Here is a 27,198-nt window from a genome sequence, read left to right as displayed (position 1 = left end):
TGGTTGGGTGGGGTGGGGGGTGGTGGGGGCATAGTGGTACACGTTGCTGAACTTTACATAACCATCAAGGCACTGGGAACTTGGGCATTTTCCAATTTCAGGCACCTAACCACCATTCATCAAAAGAAGCAGCAAGAGTAGCAAGAACACGGAATGTACTCTGAGTGGGGACTGCAATGCTCATCACAAAGAGTGTCTCAGTAGCACCACTACTGACCAAGCTGGCTGACTCCTGAAGGACATATCTGCCAGACTAGACCTACGGCAGATGGCGAGATAACCAACAAGGGGTATAACCCTACCTGGCCTCGTTCTCGCTAATCTACCTGTCGCAGATGCATCTGTCCATGACATTATTGGTAGTGACTACCACAAAGTCCTGTCTTCATACTGAAGACATGCTCCATCATGTTGTGTGGTGCTGCCACCATGCTAAGTGGGATAGATTCAGAACAGATCTAGCAGCTCAAAACTAGGCATCCATGAGATGCTGTGGGCCATCAGCAGCAGTAGAATTGTACTCAACCATAATTTGTAACCTCATGGGCCAGCATATCATATCAAGCCAGGGGACCCACCCTGGTTCAATGAGGAGTGTAGGAGAGCAGGACCAGGCAAACCTAAAAATGAGTGCCAACCTAGTGAAGCTACGACATAAGACTACATGCATGCTAAACAGCAGAGGCAGCATGCTACAGACTAAAGCCTAGCTACCCGACTAGACCTGTGTCTAGTGTCTGGTATGGGGCGGGTCTATATTCCGAGTCCAATATTCGGGCTTGGGTCGGGCTGGACAGTGCTGTCTACAGGAACCCACAGGATCAGGCTCACCTATAATTCCCCACAACTCCAGCTGCAGGAATAGCCTGCTGCCAGAACAGATGAATGATATTTGGGTTGGGTCGGCGCAAAAAAAATTCAAGGACTCTATCCCGGGTCGGGTTCGGGTTGGCTTTGTTCGGGTCGGGTTTCAATTTTATACCTAAGCAGCCCTTTACTATAGACAGCTAGGTGATTCGTACAATCAACGGATCAGATCAAAGCTCTGCAATCCTGCCACATCCAATTGTGAATGGTGGTTGGCAATTAAACAACTAACCGGAGGAGGAGGCTCCACAAAGATGATGCAGCCCAGCACATCAGTGTAAAAGATAAGGCTGAAGCATTTGCAACCATCTTCAACCAGAAGTGCTGAGTGGATGATCCATCTCAGCCTCCGCCTGACGTCCCCAGCATCACAGATGCCAGTTTTCAGCCAACTCAATTCACTCCATGTGATATCAAGAAACAGTTGACAGCACTGGATACAGCAAAGCCTATTGACCCTGACAACATCCTGGCTGAGTTGTGAAGACTTGTGCTCCAGAACTAGCCACGCCACTAGGTAAGATGTTCCAGTACAGCTACAACACTGGCATCTAACAGACAATGTGCTAAATTGCCCAGGTATGTCCTGTCCACAAAAAGCAGGACAATTCTAATCTGGCCAATTGTTGCCCCATTAGTCTATTCTCAGTCATCAGCAAAGTGATGGAAGGTGTCATTGACAGTGCTATCAAAACAGCTTTTACTCAGCAATAACCTGCTCACCTATGCTCAGCTTGAGGTCCACCAGGGCCACTTGGCTTCAGACCTCATTACAGCCTTGGTTCAAGCATGAACAAAAGAGCTTAATTCCAGAGGTGAGATGAGTCACAGCTCTTGACATCAAGGCAGTCTTAACAAAATTGAAGTCAATGGGAATTGTGGAAAACTTTACACTGGTTGGATTCATACCTAACACAAAGAAAGATGGTTGTGGTTGCTGGAGGGCAGTCATCTCAGCCCCAGGACATCACTGCAGGCATTCCTCAGAGTAGTGTCCTAGACCCAACCATCTTCAACTGTTTCATAAATGACCTTCCCTCCATCATAAGGTCAGAAGTGAAATTGTTTGCTGATGATTGCACAATGTTCAGTACCATTTGCAGCTCCTCATGCTGAAGCAGTCCGTGCCCACATGCAGCAAGACCTGGACAACATTCAGGCTTGGGCTGATAAGTGGCAAGTAACACTCATGTCACACAAGTGCCAGGCAAAGACCATCTCCAACGAGAGAGAATCTAACCATCTCCCCTTGACGTTCAATGGCATTGCTTACCATCGCTGAATCCCCCAACTTTAACATCCTGGAAGTCACCGTTGACCAGAAATGTAACTGGACCAGCCATGTAAATACTGTGGCTACAAGAACAGGTCAGAGGCTGGGAATTCTGTACTGAGTATCCCATCTTGTGGACAGGTCAGAAGTGTTATGGAATGCTCTCCACTTGTCTGGAAGAGTGCAGCTCCAATAACTCAAGAAACTCTCCACCATCTAGGCCAAAGCAGCCTGCTTGATTGCCACCCTATCCATCACTGGCACCCAGTGGAAGCAGTGTGTACCATTTAAAAGATGCACTGCAGCAACTTACCAAGCCTCCTTTGACAGCACCTTCCAAACCCATGACGTCTACCACCTGGAAGAACAAAGGCAGCAGACATGTGGGAACACCACCACCACCTGCAAGTTCGCCTCTTAAGTTATACACCATCCTGACTTGGAACTAATTCGCCATTCCTTCACAGTCACTGGGTCAAAATCCTGGAACTCCCTACTAGCACTGTGGTGTACCTTAAAGCCTGGCTCAGCTGCAAAATTAAAACCCAACCCGGGCCCGACCCAAGCCCGAGTCCTTTAATTTTTTTTAATGCCCGACCCGACCCGAAAATAACAAACATATTATTGAAACAGCAAAAAAATCATAGATTAAAATGAAAACACTACGAAACAAAACAGTATAGTCCAACCCGACCCAAGCCTGAATGCTGGACATAGAATACAGACCCGACCCGATCCCGACACGTGTTGTCTGGTTTGGTCGGGTTCGGGTCAGTTAGCCAGGCTTTAGTGTACCTACAGCACGTGGACTGCAGTGGTTCAAGATAGCGGCTCCACCACCACCTTCAAGGGCAATTAGGGATGCTTAGTTTAGTTTAGAGATACAGCACTGAAACAGGCTCTTCGGCCCACCGAGTCTGTGCCGACCATCAACCACCCATTTATACTAATCCTACACTAATTCCATATTCCTACCACATCCCCACCTGTCCCTATATTTCCCTACCACCTACCTATACTAGGGGCAATTTATAATGGCCAATTTACCTATCAACCTGCAAGTCTTTTGGCATGTGGGAGGAAACCGGAGCACCCGGAGGAAACCCACGCAGACACAGGGAGAACTTGCAAACTCCACACAGGCAGTACCCAGAATTGAACCCGGGTCACTGGAGCTGTGAGGCTGCAGTGCTAACCACTGCGCCACTGTGCAGCTTAGTAAATGCTGGCCTTGCTAGTGACGCTCACATGCCATGAATGAATATATTTTTTTTTTAAATAGCAGACAAGTATAAATGTTGCAGCTGCTCAGTAAAGCTTTCTCTGCTCTGCCCAAACACAGTTATTCATCTGAGGCCAGGGCTAAATCATTCATTGCATTGTTATGACATTTAAATTTCCCATCCTTGTCACGCCTATGTAATGAGATTAATAATTAGGGGCAGTTTAATTAAAAAAATCTCGGGTAGACTATCACATTTCCAGCTTTTTACACTATCAAAGGCAACATAGTGTGAAAGTTTTCCATTTCATTGTGTCCCAAGTTCCAGCCAATTCTAGGAATGTATAATCCCTGAAATAAGACTTTTGCATGGAATTATGGTCGTCAGGATATCTTCAAACACATTTCTGCAATATAGAAGGACCTGCTGCACTGTCTATGGATTCCATATTTTCTCCAGAAAATTAATTTATCCATTCTCTCTTCACTGTGAATCTGACTAGGTCCCCTCGACACCTTCTACTGCCAGCCTTTTTTTTGTAGAGTAGCTGACATTCTATCTGAGTATTACTTGTGTAACAGTTCTCAAACGAGAGCAAATTTAACTGCTCTCAGTTTTGAAATTTTGTAAATTGTCCATTAATATCCAAACTAGTTTATGGAGCATGTGGAAACTAGGTTTGGCATTATAATTAGGAATAATTCTAAAGGGCAATGCTTATTTGTTCCTGAGTGTATGTGGATAGGTATGATTTATCATAGCAGTGAACTAGAACAGGGGAGGGTTACAGTGTGTAATACCAAAAGAAAATGTTCATATTTTGAATGTTTCACCAATGAGGGTGGAGCCTCGTTCACTCATGGTCTTACTTTGTTCTCCAGGTCTAAAGTTTGAATCCAAATACATGAATTTTCGGGTCAGAGCATGCAACAAGGCTGTGGCAGGAGACTATTCTGAACCAATAACCTTGGAAACAAAAGGTGACTCCTTTGCAATGTTTCACATTTGTTCCCAATCAGTAAATTTTAGGACTACTTTCAAAGGCTGCATTTCAAAGAATTATTGCTTTCATTGGCCAAAATAAATTTGAATGTATAAGTAGGTTTTAGTTTAAAATTGACACTTAATACTGGAAAGTAAAGATGCATAATTCATTGCTTTTATAATCCTCTTATAGTGATTTGTTCACAGGGTGTGTTGTAGCATCATTTGGACTCTGCCTAATGTTTCATTGCATCTTTCAAATAATGTTAAATTTTTGTTTTTATTCTTGTGTTCTCCACTCTCTGTAGGAATGTGGTCCAGCTTGTAGGTTTTGGAGGTATTAAGCACAGCACATAAATGTTATTCTTTAAAATGTATTCTGGAGTTGTTCATTATCTGTTTCAGATCATAAAAAGTTTCACTTTAAAAGGGGTCGTTTTACCGGGTGTGAGCAACTGTCAATTCATACTGAATGAGAGCCCAGCTTTGAGGTCCACTAATTCTAGTTTAGTTGCTCCTCATACCAAACTCAAGCAAAATACAGACAAAAAAATTCTTTCCAATCTTACCAACACATCTCATGGGAGGAGAGAAAGATGGTGCATTTTTACTCAGAATAAACTCCAGGCGCGTATCCATTGTCTCTCGAGATAAGGAGGCCCAAAAGAAGAAGAATCAGGGACTACATGAGGAAAAATGGAACAAGTGGTCAGGATTTTTTATGGACCAAGTGGTCAGAATTTGGATTGCACTGCTTGATAGGGTGGTGGATATAGATTCAATAGTAGCCTTCAAAAGGGAATTGGATAAGTACTTGAAGGAGAAATAAATTACAGGGATATGGGAAAAGACTGGGGTGTGGGACTAACTGGATTGCCCTTTGAAGGAGCTGGCATGGACTCAATGGGCTGAATAGTATCCTTCAGTGCTGTACTATTCCATGATTCTATATGCCAAAAACGACAGATTCAGCACTTCAGCTGATGAGATCACCTTTATTCGGCCTACCTTTATCACTTCTAGCTCTGCCAACAAGCGTAGGACTGTCTGTCTGATCCCAAAGAGGTTGTCTTTGTTAGCTTATATGTCCTAAGGCATTCCGCTTCCCCCGTCAAAAGGCTTACCAGATTTCTTCCTTGAAAGTGTTGGAAAATGAGTGCACATTCACAGTTTGGAGCACTCCCTAACTCCCAAGGGTACTGTATGGGACCTTGGCAGCTTTCCTCCAAATATCACAGCCTCCAACTTGTTGAGGATTCTTCATGCCCAAGTTGCTGTGGACTGAGAATCCAGGAGTTGAATTTACCTGTTTGTGTCCTGTGTCAGGATAGCATTAGGCAGTTAATAACGAAGAAGGCGTTAAAATAGCTGGTGGAATGGTATTGCTCTCTTGAGTATCTAGTTTTACGTCATTGGAGTGGTTCCCAGGTCTGTTTCCCAAGTAGTGTTTATAAAGAAGCTAAATGAAGTGCTCCTCACTTCAAGTCAGTTTAAATTTATTGAATAAAGCAGTTGTCTTTTTTGCAGATATATTTTTGCAATGGGATGTTTATTTCCTCTAGGAGGGCCATGCTTCTGAATCTGGATTGCATTTGCATGGCTCTTGCAATGTGTGAATGATGCTTGAATAAAGATAAATTGCTTGCCTTTTAGGCTCTTTATGCATTTGATACAAGTCTTAATTCACATACCTCTGGCTTTCCCAAGATTATTTTGGTTCAGTTGGGCGTTATGGTGAGAGGTCAGTAGAAATTAGCTTCAGGCCATAAAGAAACCTGTAATATTGCATACCTCCTGGGGTTTCACACAAGACGGAAGTGGGAATGTATATTATTATGCAGCTGGGCAAGCTTAGCACTTGGCTTCCTCAACCAGTTGAGTTGGCCTAGTTCCTGTGGTTATTGAAGAAGACAACTCTACAAAGTCTATTTTATTTTAATTTTATTTAGAGATACAGCACTGAAACAGGCCCTTCGGCCGACCATCAACCACCCATTTATACTAATCCTACATTAATCCCATATTCCTACCACATCCCCACCTTCCCTCAATTCCCCTACCACCTACCTATACTAGGGGCAATTTATAATGGCCAATGTACCTATCAACCTGCAAGTCTTTGGCTGTGGGAGGAAACCGGAGCACCCGGCGAAAACCCACGCGGTCACAGGGAGAACTTGCAAATTCCGCACAGGCAGTACCCAGAATTGAACCCGGGTCGCTGGAGCTGTGAGGCTGCGGTGCTAACCACTGCGCCACTGTGCCGCCCTACCTTTCCGTTGTCCTGCTCACTCTCAAAATAAAAGCTTTCTAAGCTTTAGAAATGTTTCAGGATTCCCGATGTTCTTGAAATGAGCACATGAGCCTCGCCCATGATCTTTTGTCTTTCCACAGCCCTCCTCAAACCAATTGCCCATACTCGCATGGTGTTTCATCTTCCTAAGGCTGTAAGCCAGTAGGGTTCCTCTGTAAAAGCTGACTGTTTTGACTCTACTGTGTGGTCAGGTTTGAGCACTCACCAATTTATTTTTGTAGTTTGAGCTCTGCCAGTGGAGCATTGTTCCAGATTTATCAAGGTTGTGCTTTGTGTAATTTAATTTATATTTCTTGAATGTTTTAATTTTATTACATGAAATTTGAATTAATTTGTGAAAAATGTAAAGCAGTGTTTTATGTGCCATTTCACTTCATTCTCTGCCCTAAAATGTTGATCAAAGTTAGTTTTGTACCAATTTGTTTGTAGGTTTCAACTTTAGCTTTGATGGCACAACTTCACACCAGAACTTAAAAGTTGATGATTTCACTGTTGAATGGGACTCTTCTGGGGGAAAAGGGCAGGAAAGTAAAGTAAAAGGAAAAGAAAACAAGGGCAGGTAATCATTTTATTGCATCCACTTCTTTTATTCAGAGCAAAAGATTTTGTACCTAATAAACTGTCACTGTTTTCCAGGCCCATAATCTGTGGATTTAAACTACTGCAAGAGAGGTTATTGTATCAACAACTATACTTGAAGATATTTCTGTAATACAAGGACTAACGTAATCATGTAATGAAAAGAATTAATCCAATGAACTTGTAACACTAAAGTGCAGGTTAAATGGAAGAATCTATTTAGCAGTTGTTAGGTTCAGTACTGTGTATGGTTCAGGTGGGTGTATTGTGAATATTTGATCTAAAGCAGGAAATGTTTGTCTTCCTCATTTTTGTCTAGACTTACAGGATCCCCCATCATGCATAGTTACAAGCAATCACTGTTTCGCTGCAGTAACTTTGCCCAGAAGAACCCTGTGGAAATTCTGGGTGGAAATTGCCTCTAATGTAAATGCTGCAGGATCCAATATGAATACAAAGAGCAGGAAGTTAGTCCTCTCTTGTATTCCAAACATTAGAACAGGAGTAGTCCATTCAGCCCCTCAAGCCTGTCAGATCAAACCTGAAGCTTCAGACTTGCACGTGGGCTGTCTTGCATGGAGCCAGTATTAGCTTACCTCCCCCACCCCCCCCTCACCCCACACCCTCAAAACCCCATAATGCATTGTGTAGAAAATATGCAGGATAGCCACAAGTCCTGTGATGTAATCAAATACATGTTGAGATCCTAAATTTAAAAAGTGCTGGAAATACTCAGCAGGTCTGGCAGCATCTGTGGAGAGAGAAGCAGAGTTAACGTTTCAGGTCAGTGACCTTTCATCTGAACATGTTGCGATCCTAATTGGTAACACCGTTTCTCCTACTTCCAGTTTAATTAACTTTGGGAAAACTTTAAGGCACTGGCTACTGCAAAGTAAGAAAATAATACAAAGTAATCACTGAATTCTATTCTAAATCTGTGAGGGAATTTAAGGGGCTAGGTTCAAATGAACAGGAGTCATTTGGTTTTGCACTTGATTGTATTGCTTTAAAATCCACTTTCTGATGACCAGTATCCTTTTGTGTAGTTAACTCGCAACAAAGCATAATATAGCAGTATTTAAAAAAACTGTCTATATGCATTTTTATTTAAATTTTCCGTGTTTACATAATGTATTTTGCTAATCTACTTATTTTCATCATCTCACAGTGGCCAGGTTTCCTTGGTGAAGAACAATATGAGGTGAAATATAATAGTTGCATAGTTTGAGCTTAGCTGCTAGCAGTAGCACACTGATAACCGTACTTGCATTTCTTCTACTAATGGGAATAATGTGGAACTGATCTGCCAGCCTTATCAATCCTTTCAATTTTCTTGTTGATTTGGAATATATCCATCTTGTACAGGTTGAAGTTGAGTAGACTTACTCTTAATTTAATTTAGGGCTTAGGGAAACTCATTTTAGTTGCCCCCAGTTAATGATCTCTGGTGGCTGTTTAGTTTTGATATTCGTCCTCTGAATTCAGTGTTCCTTTCCCTGCCATTTTTAACCAATAAATATGTGAAAGCAGCTAGAAGTTGATCCTGTAGACTTCAAAATTTGAGTGGGGTTATTGGTGAAATGTATTGTAATAAAAGCAAAGTGGCTTAAAATTAAACTAATATATACACAATGCCTTTATATCATTGAATAGAGATTGAGAAAACCCAAGAAAATATCATGAATTCTGGTAAAAGGATAAATCTGTTTCAGTAGAAATGAATGGTGCTACATCCAGTAACTTTTCTTTCAGATGATGAAATATCTGTGTTTATGTGGAAGTGTATGGTAACAGCTGGTAGAACAGCGCTCAGCATTTTCTTGTTTGCGCTACATGGATGAAGTACTGACTTGCAGATTCTGTATTACGTTACCTGTTCTGTGAAGGATGATGGGAAATCAGTTTCTACTTGCCAATTTGATTTACAGTACCTTTGCCATCTTTACCCTACTAAAATGCCTAATAAACACTAATTTTTAATATAAGCAGTAAATGCTGGAAATGCTCAGCAAGTCGAGCAGCATCTATGGGGAGAGAAAGAGTTAACATTTTAGGTTGATGACCTTTCGTCAGAACTGAAAATGCTATAAATTTAACTTTTGCCTGCCTCTTGGTACTCGCTTAAAACCTGTTACATCTGCAGCATTTTCCAGTTCTGTCAAACGGTCATCAATCTTAAACAGCTCTGTTTTTTCTCACTCCATAGATGCTAGCTGACCTGAGTAAGTCCAACATTTTATTGTTTCAGATTACTAGTGTCTGCAGTATTTTGTCTTTATATGAATTTTATTGATGCAACTATTTGGGCATCAGGACATGTGAGAAAGTGGCTTTAAAGAACAATGGTGTCTGCAGCGTTTGTTGCTGCCTTTGTCCATTTAAAAAAAAAAATCTAAATTTAAATTAATCCACATTTACTCAGTTTTAGCATAGTTTTGGTGTGTTTTAAAAATTGTTACAATTATTACTTCAGAGAGAAATTTCACCAGTGACTTGGCAGACAAAATAACGAGTCGCTTTGATACAATTAAGGTACACATCAGGGAGGGGGAAAGTTACCGGGACACTTTGCACCAGGACACACCCCTTAGGATAGGGTCTTCTGATTTGGTCAGGGACAGGAGAGTGTGGCTGCAGCTGAGGCAGGTAAGGGGACCCAGAGGGCAGGAGTGCAGGAGCCTCAGCCTTTGCGATTGTCCAACAGGTTTGAGGTTCTTTCAGCTTGTTCGGACCAGAGTGGGGGCTGCAGGGTGGATGAGCAACCTGACCATGGCACCATGGTAGCCATTCAAGTGGAGGGAGAAAAAAGGAATCTAGTGGTAGTAGGGGACAGTATAGTTCGGGGGATTGACACTGTTCTCTGCAGCAAAGAGTGAGAGGCCAAATGGCTGTGTTGCCTGCCTCAGGGCTGGAGAGAAACCTACAGTGGGAGGGGGAGGATCCAGTCATCATGGTCCATGTCGGTACCAATGACATAGGCAGGACAAGGAAAGAGATTCTGCATAGTCAATATGAGGAACTAGGCACCAAATTAAGAAGCAGAACCTCAAAGGTAATAATCTCTGGATTATTACCTGAGCCACGTGCATATTGGCATAGGGCAAATGAGATTAGAGAAATTAATGCGTGGCTCAAAGACTGGTGTGGTAGAAGTGGGTTCCAGTTCATGGGGCAGTGGCACCAGTACTGGGGAAAGTGGTGGCTGTACCGTTGGGACAGTTTACACCTGAACTGTGCTAGGGCCAGTGTTCTAGCGAGCCGCATAACTAGGGAAGTAGAGAGGGTTTTAAACTGAATAGTGGGGGCAAGGGATCAAATTTGGGAAGATATGGTAAATCAAGGCGTAGAGACAAGGCGAGAGAAAAGTATGAATGTGGGAAATGATAAACAGACTGTGACAGGAAGGGACAGAGTGTACAAATCAAAGAGTAAATCAACAGGATAAGGCTAGAGGTTACAAAAATAATACAAGGACAAAACTAAAATCTCTATCTGAATGCACGTGGCTTTCGAAATGAAACAGATGAACTGAGAGCGCAAACAAAAATAAATATGATCTGATAGCCATTACAGAGACATGGCTGCAGGATGACATAGATTGAGACCTGTATATTATTTTATTTATTTTTATTTTATTTAGAGATACAGCACTGAAACAGGCCCTTCGGCCCACCGAGTCTGTGCCGACCATCAACCACCCACTTATACTAATCCTGCACTAATCCCATATTCCTACCACATCCCCACCTGTCCCTATACTCCCCTATCACCTACCTATACTAGGGGCAATTTATAATGGCCAATTTACCTATCAACCTGCAAGTCTTTGGCTGTGGGAGGAAACCGGAGTACCCGGAGAAAACCCACGTGGTCACAGGGAGAACTTGCAAACTCCGCACAGGCAGTACCCAGAATTGAACCCGGGTCGCTGGAGCGGTGAGGCTGCAGTGCTAACCACTGCGCCACTGTGGGTACGTGGCATTTAGGAAAGACAGGAAGCTAGTAAATGGTGGAGGGGTAGCTCTGTTAATTAATGATGGTATTAGCGCAGTAGAGAGGGATGACCTAAGTTCAGGAAACCAGGATGTAGAAGCAGTTTGGGTAGAGATGAGAAATCATAAAGGCAAGAATTCACTTGTGGGAGTGGTGTACAGACCACCTAACATTAACCACACTGTAGGACGGCATATAAAGGAAGAAATAATGGCAGCTTGTCAGAAAGATGCAGCGATAATTATGGGGTATTTTAACATATATATAGACTGGAAAAATCAGCTGGGTAGAGGTAGCCTAGGTGAGAAGTACATAGAATGTTTTGAGGATAATTTCTTAGAACAGTATGTTCTGGATCCAACCAGAGAGCAGGCTATACTAAACCCGGTATTGTGCAACAAGATGGGCTTAATTAATTACCTCATAGTTAAGGCACCCCTAGGTAGCAGCGATCATAATATGATTGAATTTTATATTCAATTTGAGGGAGAGAAGAGTGGGTCCAAGACTAGTATTTTAAACTTAAATAAAGGTAATTATGAGGGCATGAAAGCAGAGCAAGCTAAAGTGAACTGGCAAATTAGGTTAAGGGATAGGTCAATAGAGATGTAGTGGCAGACCTTTAAGGGGATATTTCAGAATAGATACATTTCAACAAGAAAGAAAAATTCCAAGGGTGGGACCCGCCATCAATGGTTAACTAAAGCAGTTAAAGATAGTATCAAACTTAAAGAAAAGCATATAATTGCGCAAAGATGGGAGGCAGGTCAGAATATAAAAAAACAGCAAAGAATTACTAAAAGATTGATAAAGAAGGTAAAATTAGAGTACGAGAGAAAGCTAGCTAGAAATATAAAGACAGATAGTAAGAGTTTCTATAGATATTTTAAAAAAAGAGTTAACAAAGTGAGCATTGGTCCTATAGAAAGTGAGTCTGGGGAATTAATAATGGATAATAAGGAGATGGCAGATGAATTGAACAGATATTTTGCATCGGTCTCCACTATTGAGGATACAAGTAACATCCCAATATTTGCTGTAAGTCAGGAAATGGAAGGGAGGGAGGAACTGAAGAAAATTACAATCACCAGGGAAGTGGTACTGAACAAATTGTTGGAGCTGCAGGCTGACAAGTCCCCTAGTCCTGATGGACTTCATCCAAGATGTTAAAAGAAGCAGCTAGTGAGATAGTTGATGCGTTAGTTTTAATTTTCCAAAATTCCTTAGATTTGGGGAAGGTTCTGTTAGATTGGAAAATAGCAAATATAACTCCTTTATTCAAAAGGAGAGGGAGGCAGAAAGCAGTTAGCTTAACGTCTGTCTTAGGGAAAATGTTAGAAGCTATTATTAAAGACGTTATAAAAAGGCATTTAGAAAAATTCAAGGTAATCCGGCAGAGTCAACATGGTTTTGTGAAAGGGAAATCATGTTTAACCAATTTATTGGAGTTCTTTGAGGGAGTTTCATGTACTGTATTGTACCTAGATTTCCAGAAGAAATTTGATAAGATGCCACATCAAAGGTTATTGCAGAAAATAAAAGCTCATGCTGAAGGGGGTAACATATTGGCATGGATAGAAGATTAGCTAGCTAACAGCAAACAGACTAGGCCTAAATGAGTCATTTTCTGGTTGGCAAGATGTAACTAGTGGTGTGCCACAGGGATCTGTGCTGGGACCTCAACTTTTTACGTTTTATATAAATGACTTGGATGAAGGGACTGTAGGTATGGTTGCTAAATTTGCTGATGACACAAGGATAGGTAGGAAATTAACTTGTGAAGAGGACATAAGGGGGCTACAAAGGGATATAGATAGGTTAAGTGATGGGCAAAGACCTGGCAAATGAAATATAATGTGGGAAAGTGGGAAATTGTCCACTTTGGCAGGAAGAATAAAAAAGAAGCATATTATCTAAATGGTGAGAGATTGCAGAGGGATCTGGGTATCCTAGTGCATGAATCACAAAAGGTTAGTATGCAGGTACAGCACATAATTAGGAAAACTAATAGAATGTTATCATTTATCGTGAGGGAATTGAATACAAAACTAGGGAGGTTATGCTTCAGCTATACAGGGCATTGATGAGACCACATCTGGACAGTACTGGGCTCCTTATTTAATGAAGGATGTAAATGCGTTGGAAGCAGTTTACTAGACTAATACCTGGAATGGGCAGGCTGTCTTATAAGGAAAGAACGGATAGGCTAGGCTTGTATCCGCTGGAATTTATAAGAGTAAGAGGCAACTTGATTGAAACATATAAGATCTTGATGGTTCTTGACAGGGTGGTTGTGGAAAGGATGTTTCCCCTTTTGGGAGAATCTAGAACTAGGGGTCGCCCATTTAAGACTGAGATCAGGAGAAATTTTTTCTCTGAGGGTCGTGACTCTTTGGAATTCTCTTCCTCAAAAGGTGGTGGAAGCAGAGTGTTTGAATATTTTTAAGGCAGAGGTGGATAGATTCTTGATAAGCAAGGGGGTGAAAGATTATCGGGAGTAGGTGGAAATGTGGAGTAATTAGTTCAGCCATTAACTTATTGAATGGTGGAGCAGGGTTGAGGAGCCAAGTGGCCTATTCTGCTTCTAATTTGTGTGTATGTATGTTCATATGTTTTTATTGCAGCATTTATAAGTTGTGTACACGGCAAAAGGACAGTTTCCAGAACAGTCTATGAACTGAAGCTTGCATCCATATGCATGTTGTGAATGAGAGACTGTATCACAAAATTAAGTTACCATTTTACCATGGCATAGCATGACATCAATCACATGGGATCACAAGTCCCATTCACCCATCACCCCTGTGCTCACTGGCCTACGTTGTCCGTGGATCTGGCAACACCTCAATTAAAAAATGTTTTCTAATCCCTCCACAGCCTTGCCCCTCCCTATCTCTAATCTGTTACTAGTCTTTCAACGCTCAGATCTCTGCACTCCTCCAGTTCTGGCCCCTTGCACATCCTCGAATTTAATCACTCCACCATTTGTGGCCATGCCTTCACCTGCCTCAGCTCTGAACCTCTCCACCTCTCTAACTGTCTTTCCTTCTTTAATAATCTCCTTGAAACTTACCTGTTTTAGTTGTGTGTCCCAGTAGCTCTTTACATGGCTGTGTCAAATTTTTAACATTCCAGTGAAGTGCCTTGGAATGTTTCACTACATTAAAGATACTATATAAATGCAATTTATTGTTGGGATGCACACCATACACACATTTGTCCACTCCAGAAGGCAGTAAATATCGCTCAACAACCTTCTGCCTCAAAGGCGCAAGTGCAACTGACTGTGCCACAGCTGACACTGATGGTTGGTGGGGTGAGGGACGGAGGTGGGTTTACAGTGATCTGGAAGCCCAGAGGCCACCTGTCTGCAACAGGGTAAGTATGGGAGGGGGAGGTGTTGCAAGACTCTTGATGCTTTTGGGAAAATAGGGGGCAAGGAAAAGCCCAGGGCATTAGAGGCGCCACTTGGGCCCCATTCAGGATTTTTTTCAAACTTCCTTTTCATGAACTCGCTGCTTTCCTGGCAGGTTGGCCACAGCAGGTGTCCCACTCGGGAGCAGGTTAAAATGTTATGACGCACATTGGATCCCAATTTGCATTTATTACTGAGGCACCCGCTGGAATCCGACAGGAATATCATCTGCCACCAGAACCAGTGGCATTAAAATGGAGAATTTATTGGAACGGAGCATGAAAAGGAGCAGTTCGGTTTTACAGTGATAGTTTTTTTTTATTCATTTGACATTTGAGTGTCGCTGGCAAGGCCAGTTATCCATTCCTAATTGCCTTTGAGAAGGTGGTGGTGAGTTGGATACAACTGAGTGGCTTGCTAGGCCAGTTCAGAGGGCAGGTAAGAGTCAACTGTGCTACTGTGGATCTGGAGTTTCATATAAGCCAGATATATGGCCTATATCTGCCAGTTTGGGTGGCAGAGTTCCTTCCCTATTGGACACTAGTGAGCCAAATGGATTTTTATGCAAATTTGGTCGTTTCATGGTCACCATTACTGATACTAACTTTTTATTCCAGATTTTATTTAATTAATTGAATTTAAATTTCTCAGCTGCTATTGTGGGATTCCGTGTTGTCTGGGCAATGACTCCAGGAAGCTCCTGTTGGCTATCTCACCTAGAATAGGCTGTGTGAAGTCTTGGGTACTTAATGCTGAAAAAATTCCAAATATTTCACCTCAGTGGTGAAACTAAAGATTTGGTCAGTGTGTATTAGCAAATATTCAAGAGATGGGGTTTAACTGTCATGGAGCCATTTCACATTTAGTACACTTCTACTCATTCAAACAGCAATTTAAAAGCACAAAAAATCTTTAAATACATTTTTTTTTTTGCTTTAGTTCCAAAAATCTTACTGAATTTGGGATAAATTATTTGGAGCACTGGTTAGTTATACTGCAATCGTCAAGTGGTTAACATGCTAAAAGTGCATCCTTTTTAAAATGTTTTGACCTTTTGGTGGTCATTGCATACTGATGGGACTTTTTTTGAATGTTACAAACTAATGAGTTTGTATCTAGGCAAGTGTTGTGCTTTTTTTGCCCCATTCCATTGCATGTATTAGGGCTGCCCCAGGATTGCCAAACATAACCACAATAGTTTGGAAGGATTTAGATGTATCAAGTTAAGTCAAACATCAAGTATAAGTGTTTTGCGCAGTGTCTTCTCAAAAGTAGCTATGGTTATCAGATCTTCTGCTATTGTAAATAAGCTCTAAATAATTACATTAAATTTTGATTGCATATTTTCAAAAGCATGCTTCAAATTAATAATTGCTTGCGCTTGACCCTGTAAGTGACTGTACAGGAGCACTGGTCTGCCTCCTACATTGGAGTTTACCAAACCTTTTCAGTTTGTTTCATAATTAATGGTTGCTTTACAGCTTCTAATGTCTGTGGGTTTCAAAACCACTAACTGATGGAGATTCTTTCAAAAGTTTTCAATTCCAAGTGTACAGCTTTTCGTTTTTGGTGGTTGATGATGCACACCATTAGATGTGGGTCTTTTGTGATTCCCCTCCCACCCCCCCCCCCCCCCCCCCCCATCCCCTCGGCTAAATTTTTAATTTATTTTTGCTGTGAACTTCCTAGTAGGAGTATCATAAAAATTGTAAGTTCCTACATCTGAGAACATGGAATTAGCCTGGAAGCATGTGGATTATGAGTACTAATGCTCAATATAGCAAGCTTATTTACAGGGATCTGTGTTGGGGGTGGGTCTGAAGTGTCTGTTAGATCCCAATATTAAAGACTCTGTGTTTGGGGCTGAAGTGATAGACAGCCCTCGATCAATCCATCGTAGGTCTAAATGTTAACTTCTCTTTTAATTTTCCTTTCCTGCGGATTCATTCTTAATTTTTTGGTGAGTAAGTTTTGTGTGTTTCAAAAGCTGCTATTCTTTTCCCTTTTTCCACCAATGCATGAGTTTGGTGGTTTTTCACTCTGCACCTCCTATCTGTTTGCTTGAAATATCAAAACATTGTAACTGATAATTCAGTAGATGCTTAGTCCTTGGGCATCTCTCTCTAAATTTATAGGAACAGGGTTGGGCTGAGGGAAAGTCATAAATGTTATTAAGTGCTGACAGGCTACTGTACTTATACAATAACCTGAATAAGGCACTTAAAAGCTCCTTGAAATAAACATTGTCTACAAGTCACATGATTTCTCTGGTAACTATTGCTATTCACTTAGGTCACCATGATCCACTCTTCCTAAAACTCATTAAATAGGCAGTTACACATTAAAGGACAGTGATTTGGTTTTTAGACAATTGTACAAATCTCAAAGTTGAAATGTAAGCTTCTCTTGGTTTGTCATTTTGTTTATATAGCTTCCTGCTACCTTTGTTACCCACAATTACTAAATATAAATTAATCTTACTTTCCTTTCATTATTCTGTAGAAGTGGTACACCATCTCCAAAGAGGACATCACTGTCCTGCCGGCCAGCATCGGCAAGAAGTAACAGAGATCGTTTTACTGGTGAATCTTATACGGTTTTAGGTAATACTGTGCCTTTGTGTATAAAAACTGCAGTATTGTGTCTATTGAAGCTCCCCATTCGGAACCTTTCATTTGATTTTTTACTTGTCAGAATATTATATATAACATTGTCCAATGATTGTTTGTGACAATTTCTAATCTTTCAAACCAGGGAATTGAAGCAGGAACGTAGTTTGAGCTTCAAAGAGGGAAGTTACAGGGGCAGTTCAGATTTAACTGCTTCATGCAGAGTATGGTACATGTGTGCAGTGGACTGGCCAGGGATATGAAGGAGGCATTTAGCGTGTAAAATGTTAAGCAACTGGGAAGATATTTGAGGGCATGGGTGATTTGAGTGGTTATTTCACTTTTAGGGGTGGCCAGTTTGACTGCATACTCTTCTGATCCTGTACTTTACAATGTGGTTTTCTGCTCCAAATGCTGTATATATTTTAAATCTGAAAACTATTCCAATATGATCAATAGTGGTATCAGTGATTCAAAAAAAAAGTAGGAAATGCTGCCAATATTGTGCTGTTTAAGAACAGGTGCAATCGTATTCCACTTGATTCTGAAGGACAAAATGTTGATATCAGAAACACGTGCCAAAATGTTATATTTTGAATCGAAGTTAAATGTTTGGGAATGGGGACTTGGTGAATTCTTTGAAGAAAGATTTCATTGACAATGCTTTGAAGTACAAAATGGGGCTTTTTCTGGATTGTGATGAGAAGTAACATCAGCTAATTTGTAGAATTATTTTGCTCTGATGTCCAGTTTATCTTGTTGAATGTGAATCTGCAAGGGTTCAATTTATTTTCTTTTAACTTCTTGAGAGTGGCAGATAAGGTTGATATTCTGAAGTTAGCTTGTTTCTGCCAGAGAACTGTATAAACCTTTTTTGTTTTAGAAATAACTCAGTTTGGGAGAGTTGATATTGGAAACCAAACTGTAAAGTGGTGGATAAGTCAAAACTTATCTTCAGCTCAACACTGGTAAATCTGAAATGAGAACAGAAAGTGCCAGAAATGCTCAGCAGATCTGGAAGCATTTGCGTAGAGAGAAGCAGAGTTAACGTTTCAGGTCTGTGACCCTTCATCAGAACTGGCAAAAGTTAGAAATGAAACTGTCTTTGAGCAAGTGAAAGAGGAGGGAAGGGAAAGAAGAGGAGGAGGGCAGGTCTGTGATAGGACGGAGGGGGAGAAATAAAATAAGAGATGTCATGGAACAGAATGCAAATGAAGTGCTAAATAGTTGTAGTGAAAGACAAAGCATGAGTCCAGAGAGAATACTAATGGCAGAATAACGAACAGCTCTGTACAAAAGCAAAACATGACAAACAAGTGTAAGACTAGCACATGGTTAAAAAATAAACAATAATAAATAATGGGCTCACTTTCTGAAATTATTGAACTCAATATTTAGTCCAGCTGGCTGACTGTTGAGTGCCTGAACGGAAGATGAGATGCTGTTCCTCAAGCTTGCGTTGAGCTTCAGTGGAACACTGCAGCAAGCCCAGGACAGAAATGTGGACATAAGAGCAGGGTGGTGAATTAAAATGGCAAGCAACCAAAAGTTCTGGGTTATGCTTGCAGACTGAGCGGAGCTGTTCTGCAAAGCAGTCACCCAATCTGTGTTTGGTCTCCCCAGTGTAGAGGAGACAGCATTGTGAGCACCGAATACAATATACTAAATTGAAAGAAGTACAAGTAAATCCTTGCTTCACCTTGAAGGAGTGGTGAGGAGAGAGGAGATAAAAGGGCAGGTATTGCACCTCCTGCAGTTGCATGGGAAGGTGCTGTGGAAGGTTCCCCCCTGCCCCCACCCGCCCTATCGCAGACCTGCCCTCTTGTTCTTTCCTCCTCCCCTTTCACTTGCTCAAAGACTGTTCGATTTCTAACTTTTGCTAGTTCTGATGAAGGGTCACAGACCTGAAACTTTAACTCTCTGTTTCTCTCTACACAGATGCTGCCAGACCTGGTAAGTATTTTCCGGCACTTTCTGTTCTCATTTCAGAGTCCCAGCATCCTCAGTATTTTGCTCTTATATTGGTAAATCTGAGGTCATTCGGTTCGGCTCCTTTTCCAGGTTACAAATGATGGTGCAACCTCACAGCAGTGGTCTTTTATGATGCAGATACAAGCAGTTATTACATACTTTCAAAAGGCATAGGTGAGTGGGTGAGGTCTCTTCTCTGCTCACCATTCACTGGTAAAAGGCCTTGAGATGCTTCGTTGTGCAAAAGATGCTATACAAATTGTTTAAATTAAAAAAATAATCTTTGTACTTTTTTCACAGGAGATGCAGTGATCGAAAGTGGGCAGCATTATTGGGAAGTGAAGTCTCAAAAAGACTGTAAATCCTATAGCATAGGTGTGTCCTACAGAAATCTAGGAAAGTTTGATCAGCTGGGAAAGACTATTGCGTCGTGGTGTATTCATATTAACAACTGGCTGCAGACGTCCTTTGCTGCTAAACACAACAATAAAGCCAAATTCATGGACACACAGGTTCCAGACAAAATAGGCGTATACTGCGACTATGATGGAGGTAGTTTTCTTGTTAAAAGACATTATCAAAGCTTTATTCGTGTCTATTGTGTTTTGTTAGAAGATATTTGTCATTTTCCCATCATAACTTTTCCTCCTTTGCTACCTGCTAGATGGTTATTCTAATGGCTTTGTCAACTGAAAAACTTGTTAAGCTCCACGTCTTGGTCAGCCATAGTTCATTACAAGAGCATGGAGTGATTTCGAGATACCTGTTTTCCTTGAAATAGTTTTGAACATCAATCTTGAAATTACTGTCAGTAATGTTTTGTCTAAATCAATACAATTGACTTACATTTTAGGCTCAGTGATGGTGATCTTAGTTCCTTACTCTATAAATCTATTAATTCTCTATTTATACTCTAAAGTGATGTCTGTGTAAATTGAAACTGTCCAGATTATCAATCTGTAAACCAAGACTCATGAAGTAGCATTGTTGTATGAATATTTCTTTCTAAAATGATATATGGGTAATGGTGTTTCTGAATGGGTATGATTCACTTACCCACATCTAGCAGTCAGTTTGATATTGGTCAGTATATTTTGAGTCTTACCAGCCAAAGAACAGTACACAGTTTAACATTGACTTCATTGACTTGAATTGGTAGTTGGGTCCAGATCAGTAGCTGTTCCCCAATAATTCTAGGAGTTCTGTTTGGACTTCAGTTAGTAATATCCTTCAAATAGCTTCGGGGCTTGCCTGCCCTCCATACCTGTGTCTCTGCTGGCTGAGAAACGTTCCACCCATTCTAATCCCACCTTCCAGCATTTGGTCTGTAGCCCAGCAGATTACAGCACTTGAGGTGCATGTCCAGACTTCTCTTAAATGAGTTGAGAGTTTCTGCCTCAACTACCCTTTCAGGCAGTAAGTTCCAGACTCCAAACACCCTCTGGGTGAAAAAACATTTCCTCATCTCCCCTCTAATCCTTCTACCATTCACCTTAAGTCTATGCCCCCTAGTCAGTGACCTCTCTGCTAAGGTAAATAGGTCCTTCATATTAACTGCATCCAGGCCCCTCACAATTTTGTACATCTCAATCAAATCTCCCCTCAGCCTTCCCTGTTCCAAGAACAACCCAAGCCTATCCAATCTTTCCTCATAGCTGCATTTTTCCAGTCTGGGCAACATCCTTGTAAATCTCCTCTGTATCCTCTCTAGTGCAGTTACATCCTTTCTGTAATGAGGTGACCAGAATTGCATACAGTACTCCAAGTTGTGGCCTAACCAATGAGTTGTACAGTTCCAGCATAATCTCCCTGCTCTTGTATTCGATACCTCGGCTAATAAAGGAAAAGATTCCACATGCCTTCTTAACCACTTTATCGACCTGTCCTGCTATCGTCAGGGATCTGTGGACATTCACTCCAAGGTCCCTCACTTACTCTACACTTCTCAGTATTTTCCCATTAATCATGTATTCCTTTCCCTTGTTTGACCTCCCCAAATGCATCACCTCACAGTTCTTTAGGTTGAATTCCATTTGCCACTTTGCTGCCCATCTGACCAAACCATCAATATCTTCCTGCAGCCTACAGCTATTGCTACCTACCACATGGCCAATCTTTGTGTCATCTGTAAACTTCTTGATCATGCCCTGCACATTTACATCCAAATCGTTAATATATACCATAAAAAGCAGGGAACCCAGTACTGAGCCCCGTGGAATGCCACTGGAAACAGCCCTCCAGTCGCTAAAACAGTTGTCAACAATTACCCTTTGTTTCCTGCCAATCTTGTATCCACCTTGCTGCATTTGCCTAGATCCCATGGGATTTAAATCTTTTAACCAGTCTGCCATGTGGGACCTTGTCAAAAGCCTTGCTAAAATCCATGTAGACCACATCAACTGCACTACCCTCATCTATCTCCCTTGTTACTACTTCCAAAAATTCGATCAAGTTGGTCAGACAAGATCTTCCATTAATAAATGCATGCTGACTACCCTTGATTAATCTGTCTTTCTAAGTGACAGTTTGGCTTGTCTCTCAGAATCATCATCTTCTTCTTTGGCCTCCTTGTCTCGAGAGACAATGGGTGAGTGCCTAGAGGTAGTCAGTGATTTGTGGAGCAGCTCTTGGAGTGTCTATAAAGGCCAATTCTGGAGTGACAGACTCTTCCACAGGCGCTGCAGATAAAATTGGTTGTCAGGGCTGTTACACAGTTGGCTCTCTCCTTACACTTCTGTCTTTTTTCCTGCCAACTGCTAATTCTCTTCGACTCGCCACTCTAGCCCCGCCTTTATGGCTGTCCGCCAGCTCTGGCGTTGACTGGCAACTGACTTGTGGTCACTGTCACAGCACTTCGTGTCGTGTTTGCAGACGTCTTTAAAGCAGAGACATGGAGGGCCGCTGGGTCTGATACCAGTGACGAGCTCGCTGTACAATGCGTCCTTGGGGATCCTGCCATCTTCCATGTGGCTCACATGGCCCAGCCATCTCGAGCACCGCTGGCTCAGTAGGGTGTATATGCTGGGGATGTTGGCCGCCTCGAGGACTTCTGCGTTGGAGATACGGTCCTGCCACCTGATGCCAAGGATTCTCTGGAGATGGCGAAGATAGAATGAGTTTAGACGTCGCTGTTGGCTGACATACATTGTCCAGGCCTCGCTGTCGTAGAGCAAGGTACTGAGGACACAGGCTTGAAACACTCGGACTTTTGTGTTCCGTGTCAGTGCGCCATCTTCCCACACTCTCTTGGCCAGTTTGGACATAGCAGCGGACGCCTTTCCCATGCGTTTGTTGATTTCTGCATCTAGAGACAGGTTACTGGTGATAGTTGAGCCTAAGTAGTGAACTCTTGAACCACTTCCAGAACGTGGTCGCCGATATTGATGGATGGAACATTTCTGACGTCCTGTCCAATGATGTCCATTTTCTCGAGGCTGAAGGTTAGGCCAAATTTGTTGCAGGCAGCCGCAATCCTGTCGATGAGTCTCTGCAGACACTCTACTGTGTGGGATGTTAATGCATCGTAGCAAAGAGGAGTTCCCTGATGAGGGCTTTCCGTACTTAGGTCTTCGCTCTAAGACGGGCAAGGTTGAACAACCTGCCATCTGATCTTGTGTGAAGGAAAATTCCTTCTTCTGAAGACTTGAACGCATGTGAGAGCAGCAGTGAGAAGATCCCAAACAGTGTAGTTGCGAGAACACAGCACTGTTTCACGCCACTCAGGATAGGAAAGGGGTCTGATGAGGCACCGCTATGCTGAATTGTGCTTTTCATATTGTCATGGAATGAGGTGATGATACTTAGTAGCTTTGGTGGAGATCCAATCTTTGCTCGTAGTCTGAAGAGACCACGTCTGTTGATGAGGTCAAAGGCTTTGGTGAGATCTATGAAAGCAACGTAGAGGGGCATCTGTTGTTCGCGGCATTTCTCCTGTAGCTGGTGAAGGGAGAACAGCATGTCAATGGTGGATCTCCCTGCTCGAAAGCCGCACTGTGCCTCAGGGTAGACATGCTCAGCCAGCTTCTGGAGTCTGTTTAAAATGACTCGAGCAAAGACTTTCCCCACTATGCTGAGCAGGGAGATTCCACGGTAGTTGTTGCAGTCACCGCGGTCACCTTTGTTCTTATAGAGGGTGACGATATTGGCATCGCGAATGTCCTATGGTACTGCTCCCTCATCTCAACACAGGCAAAGCAGTTCATGGAGTGCTGAGAGTATAGAAGGCTTGGCACTCTTGATTATTTCAGGGGTAATGCCGTCCTTTCCAGGGGCTTTTCCACTGGCTAGAGCATCAGTGGCATCACTGAGTTCTGATTTTGTTGGCTGTTCGTCCAGCTCATCCGTCACTGGCAGAGACTGGGCTGCATTGAGGGCAGTATCAGTGACAACATTTTTCCTGGAATACAGTTCTAGGTAGTGCTTCACCCAGCGGTCCATTTGCTTGTGTTGGTCAGTGATAATTTCCCCTGATTTAGACTTGAGGAGGGCGATCTTGATGGTTGGCCAAAAGCGCTCTTAATGCCACCGTACATTCCTCTGATGTTTCCGGTGTCAGAGGCCAGCTGAATACGACTGCATAGGTGTTGCCAGTAGTCATTTGCACAGCGCCTGGCTGTTCTTTGTGCAGTGCTTCAGGCTACTTTAAGTGCTACGGCTGTTAGCTCGCTGGGTGTTTTCTTGTAGTTCAACAGTGCAGTACTGGGGTTAATTTCTAGAGGGATAGAATTGAAAAGCAGTAAAGTTATGTTAAACTTGGTTAGAACACATTTGGAGTACTGTGCGCAGTTCTGGCATTATTAAAAGGATGCAGCAGCATTAACAACAGTGCAACAAAGTTTCATAACAATGATGCCACAACTGAGAGGACATACTTTTCAAGAAAGGCTGAGCATGCTAGAGCTCTTTTCTCCAAAATGGAGAAGGCTGGGGAGTGACCTGATGAACATAGAACAGCACAGTACAGGCCCTTTGGCCCACGATGTGCCAACCCTTTAACCTACTCTAAGATCAAACTACCTACATACCCTTCACTATCATCCATGTACCTATCCAAGAGTCGCTTAAATGTCCCTAATGTATCTGCTTCTACTACCACCGCTGGCAGTGCATTCCACGCACCCACCACTCTCTGTGTAAAGAACCTACCTGTGACATCTCCCCTAAACCTTCCTCCAATCACCCTAAAATTATACCCCCTGGTGATAGCCCTTTCCGCCCTGGGAAAAAGTCTCTGGCTATCCACTCTATCTATGCCTCTCATCATCTTGTACACCTCTATCAAGTCACCTCTCATCCTTCTTCGCTCCAATGAGAAAAGCCTTAGCTCCCTCAACCTTTCTTCATAAGACATGCCCTCCAGTCCAGGCAGCATCCTGGTAAATCTCCTCTGCACCCTCTCTAAAGCTTCCACATCCTTCCTATAATGAGGCGACCAGAACTGAACACAATATTCCAAGTGTGGTCTAACCAGGGCTTTATAGAGCTGCAGCATAACCTCGCGGCTCTTAAACTCAATCCCCCTGTTAATGAAAGCCAACGCCCCATACGCCTTCTTAACAACCCTATCAACTTGGGTGGCAACTTTGAGGGATCTATGGACGTGGACCCCAAGATCCCTCTGTTCCTCCACACTGCCAAGAATCCTGTCTTTAAGCCTGTATTCCGCATTCACATTCGACCTTCCAAAATGAATCACTTCACACTTTTCCATGTTGAACTCCATCTGCCACTTCTCAGCCCAGCTCTGCGTCCTGTCAATGTCCCGTTGCAACCTACAACAGCCCTCCACACTATCCACAACTCCAGCAACCTTTGTGTCATTGACAAACTTACAAACCCAGCCTTCCACTTCCTCATCCAAGTCATTTATAAAAATCACAAAGAGCAGAGGTCCCAGAACAGATCCCTGCAGAACACCACTAGTCACCGAGCTCCAGGCTGAATACTTTCCATCTACTACCACTCTCTGTCTTCTATGGGCCAGCCAATTCTGTATCCAGACAGCCAAATTTCCCTGTATCCCATGCCTCCTTACTTTCTGAATGAGCCTACCATGGGGAACCTTATCAAACGCCTTGCTAAAATCCATATCCACCACATCCACTGCTCTTCCATCATCAATGTGTTTTGTCATATCCTCAAAGAATTCAATAAGGCTTGTGAGGCATGACCTGCTCCTCACAAAGCCATGCTGACTATCGCTAATCAAACTATGCTTTTCCAAATAATCATAAATCCTGTCTCTCAGAATCTTCTCCAATAATTTGCCCACCACCGACGTAAGACTGACTGGTCTGTAATTCCCAGGGTTATCCCTATTTCCTTTCTTGAACAAGGGAATAACATTTGCCACCCTCCAATCATCTGGTGGTACTACAGTGGACAGTGAGGACGCAAAGATCATCGCCAAAGGCGCGGCAATCTCTTCCCTCGCTTCCTGTAATAACCTTGGGTATATCCCGTCTGGCCCCGGGGACTTATCTATCCTCATGTCTTTCAAAATTTCCAGCACATCCTCCTTCTTAAAATCAACCTGTTCGAGCATATCAGCCTGTTTCACGCTGTCCTCACAAACGACAAGGTCCCTCTCACTAGTGAATACTGAAGCAAAGTATTCATTAAGGACCTCCCCTACCTCCTCCGACTCCAGGCACAAGTTCCCTCCACTATCCCTGATCGGCCCTACCCTCACTCTGGCCATCCTCTTGTTCCTCACAAGTGTAGAACGCCTTGGGATTTTCCTTAATCCTACCCACCAAGACTTTTTCATGTCCCCTTCTAGCTCTCCTACGTCCTTTCTTCAGTTCCTTCCTGGCTATTTTGTAACCCTCTAGAGTCCTGTTTGATCCTTGCTTCCTGAACCTTAAGTAAGCTTCCTTCTTCCTCTTGACCAGCTGTTCCACATCTCTTGTCATCCAAGATTCCTTCACCCTCCCATCCCTTCCTTGCCTCATCGGGACAAACCTATCCAGCAGTCGCAGCAAGTGCTCCCTAAACAACCTCCACATTTCTGTCGTGCATTTCCCTGAGAACATCTGTTCCCAATTCAAGCTCCCCAGTTCCTGCCTAATAGCATTGTAATTCCCCCTCCCCTAATTAAATATTTTCCCATCCCGTCTGCTCCTATCCCTCTCCATGCCTATAGTAAAGGTCAGGGAGTTGTGATCACTATCACCGAAATGCTCTCCCACCGAGAGATCTGCCACCTGGCCTGGTTCGTTGCCAAGCACCAAATCCAATATAGCCTCCCCTCTAGTTGGCCTATCTACATATTGAGTCAAGAAACCTTCCTGGACACACCTGACAAAAACTGCTCCATCCAAACTATTTGCACTGAGGAGGTTCCAATCAATATTAGGGAAGTTGAAGTCACCCATGACAACAACCCTGTTACTTCTGCACCTTTCCAAAATCTGCCTCCCAATCTGTTCCTCTGTGGCTCTGTTGCTATTGGGGGGTCTATAGAAAACTCCCAATAAAGTGACTACTCCTTTCCTGTTTCTGACTTCCACCCATAATGACTCAGTAGACAAACCCTCGTCGACGACCTCCCTTTCTGCAGCTGTGATACTATCCCTGATTAGCAATGCCACTCCCCCACCTCTTTTACCTCCCTCCCTATTCCTTTTGAAACATCTAAACCCCGGAACATCCAACATCCATTCCTGCCCCTGTGATATCCAAGTCCCCGTAATGGCCACAACATCATAGCTCCAAGTACTGATCCATGCTCTAAGTTCATCACCCTTATTCCTGACACTTCTTGCGTTAAAATAGACACACTTCAACCCATCATACTGGCTGCAACTTTGCCCTGTCAACTGTCTAACCTTCCTCGCAGACTCTCTGCACTCTGTATCTGCCTGCTCAACAGCTACCCCATCCACTGATCCGTAGCTCCGGTTCCCATCCCCCTGCCAAACTAGTTTAAACCCTCCCGAAGAGCTCTAGCAAACCTCCCGCCCAGGATA

At 42.7% G+C, this 27,198-nt stretch overlaps 1 protein-coding gene across 2 annotated transcripts in view; it reads left to right on the top strand.

Annotated features, from left to right (window-relative positions):
• fsd1l (fibronectin type III and SPRY domain containing 1-like) overlaps nucleotides 1–27,198 on the top strand; it is a 96,151-nt gene that overhangs the window by 62,506 nt on the left and 6,447 nt on the right. The window contains exons 8-12 of one of the 2 annotated variants that reach the window (XM_068030299.1): nucleotides 4,245–4,343; nucleotides 7,091–7,220; nucleotides 8,409–8,441; nucleotides 17,151–17,251; nucleotides 19,529–19,780. In XM_068030299.1, the coding sequence (XP_067886400.1) occupies nucleotides 4,245–4,343; nucleotides 7,091–7,220; nucleotides 8,409–8,441; nucleotides 17,151–17,251; nucleotides 19,529–19,780 (615 nt within the window). The remainder of the gene's footprint in view (nucleotides 1–4,244; nucleotides 4,344–7,090; nucleotides 7,221–8,408; nucleotides 8,442–17,150; nucleotides 17,252–19,528; nucleotides 19,781–27,198) is intronic. The other variant, XM_068030300.1, reaches the window with a different exon arrangement.

The sequence above is a fragment of the Heterodontus francisci genome, chromosome 4 (assembly GCF_036365525.1).
Source record: "Heterodontus francisci isolate sHetFra1 chromosome 4, sHetFra1.hap1, whole genome shotgun sequence".
Taxonomy (NCBI): domain Eukaryota; kingdom Metazoa; phylum Chordata; class Chondrichthyes; order Heterodontiformes; family Heterodontidae; genus Heterodontus; species Heterodontus francisci.
The sequence above is the reverse complement of the archived record's forward strand: the minus strand, read 5'-3'. Positions and strand labels throughout refer to the sequence as shown.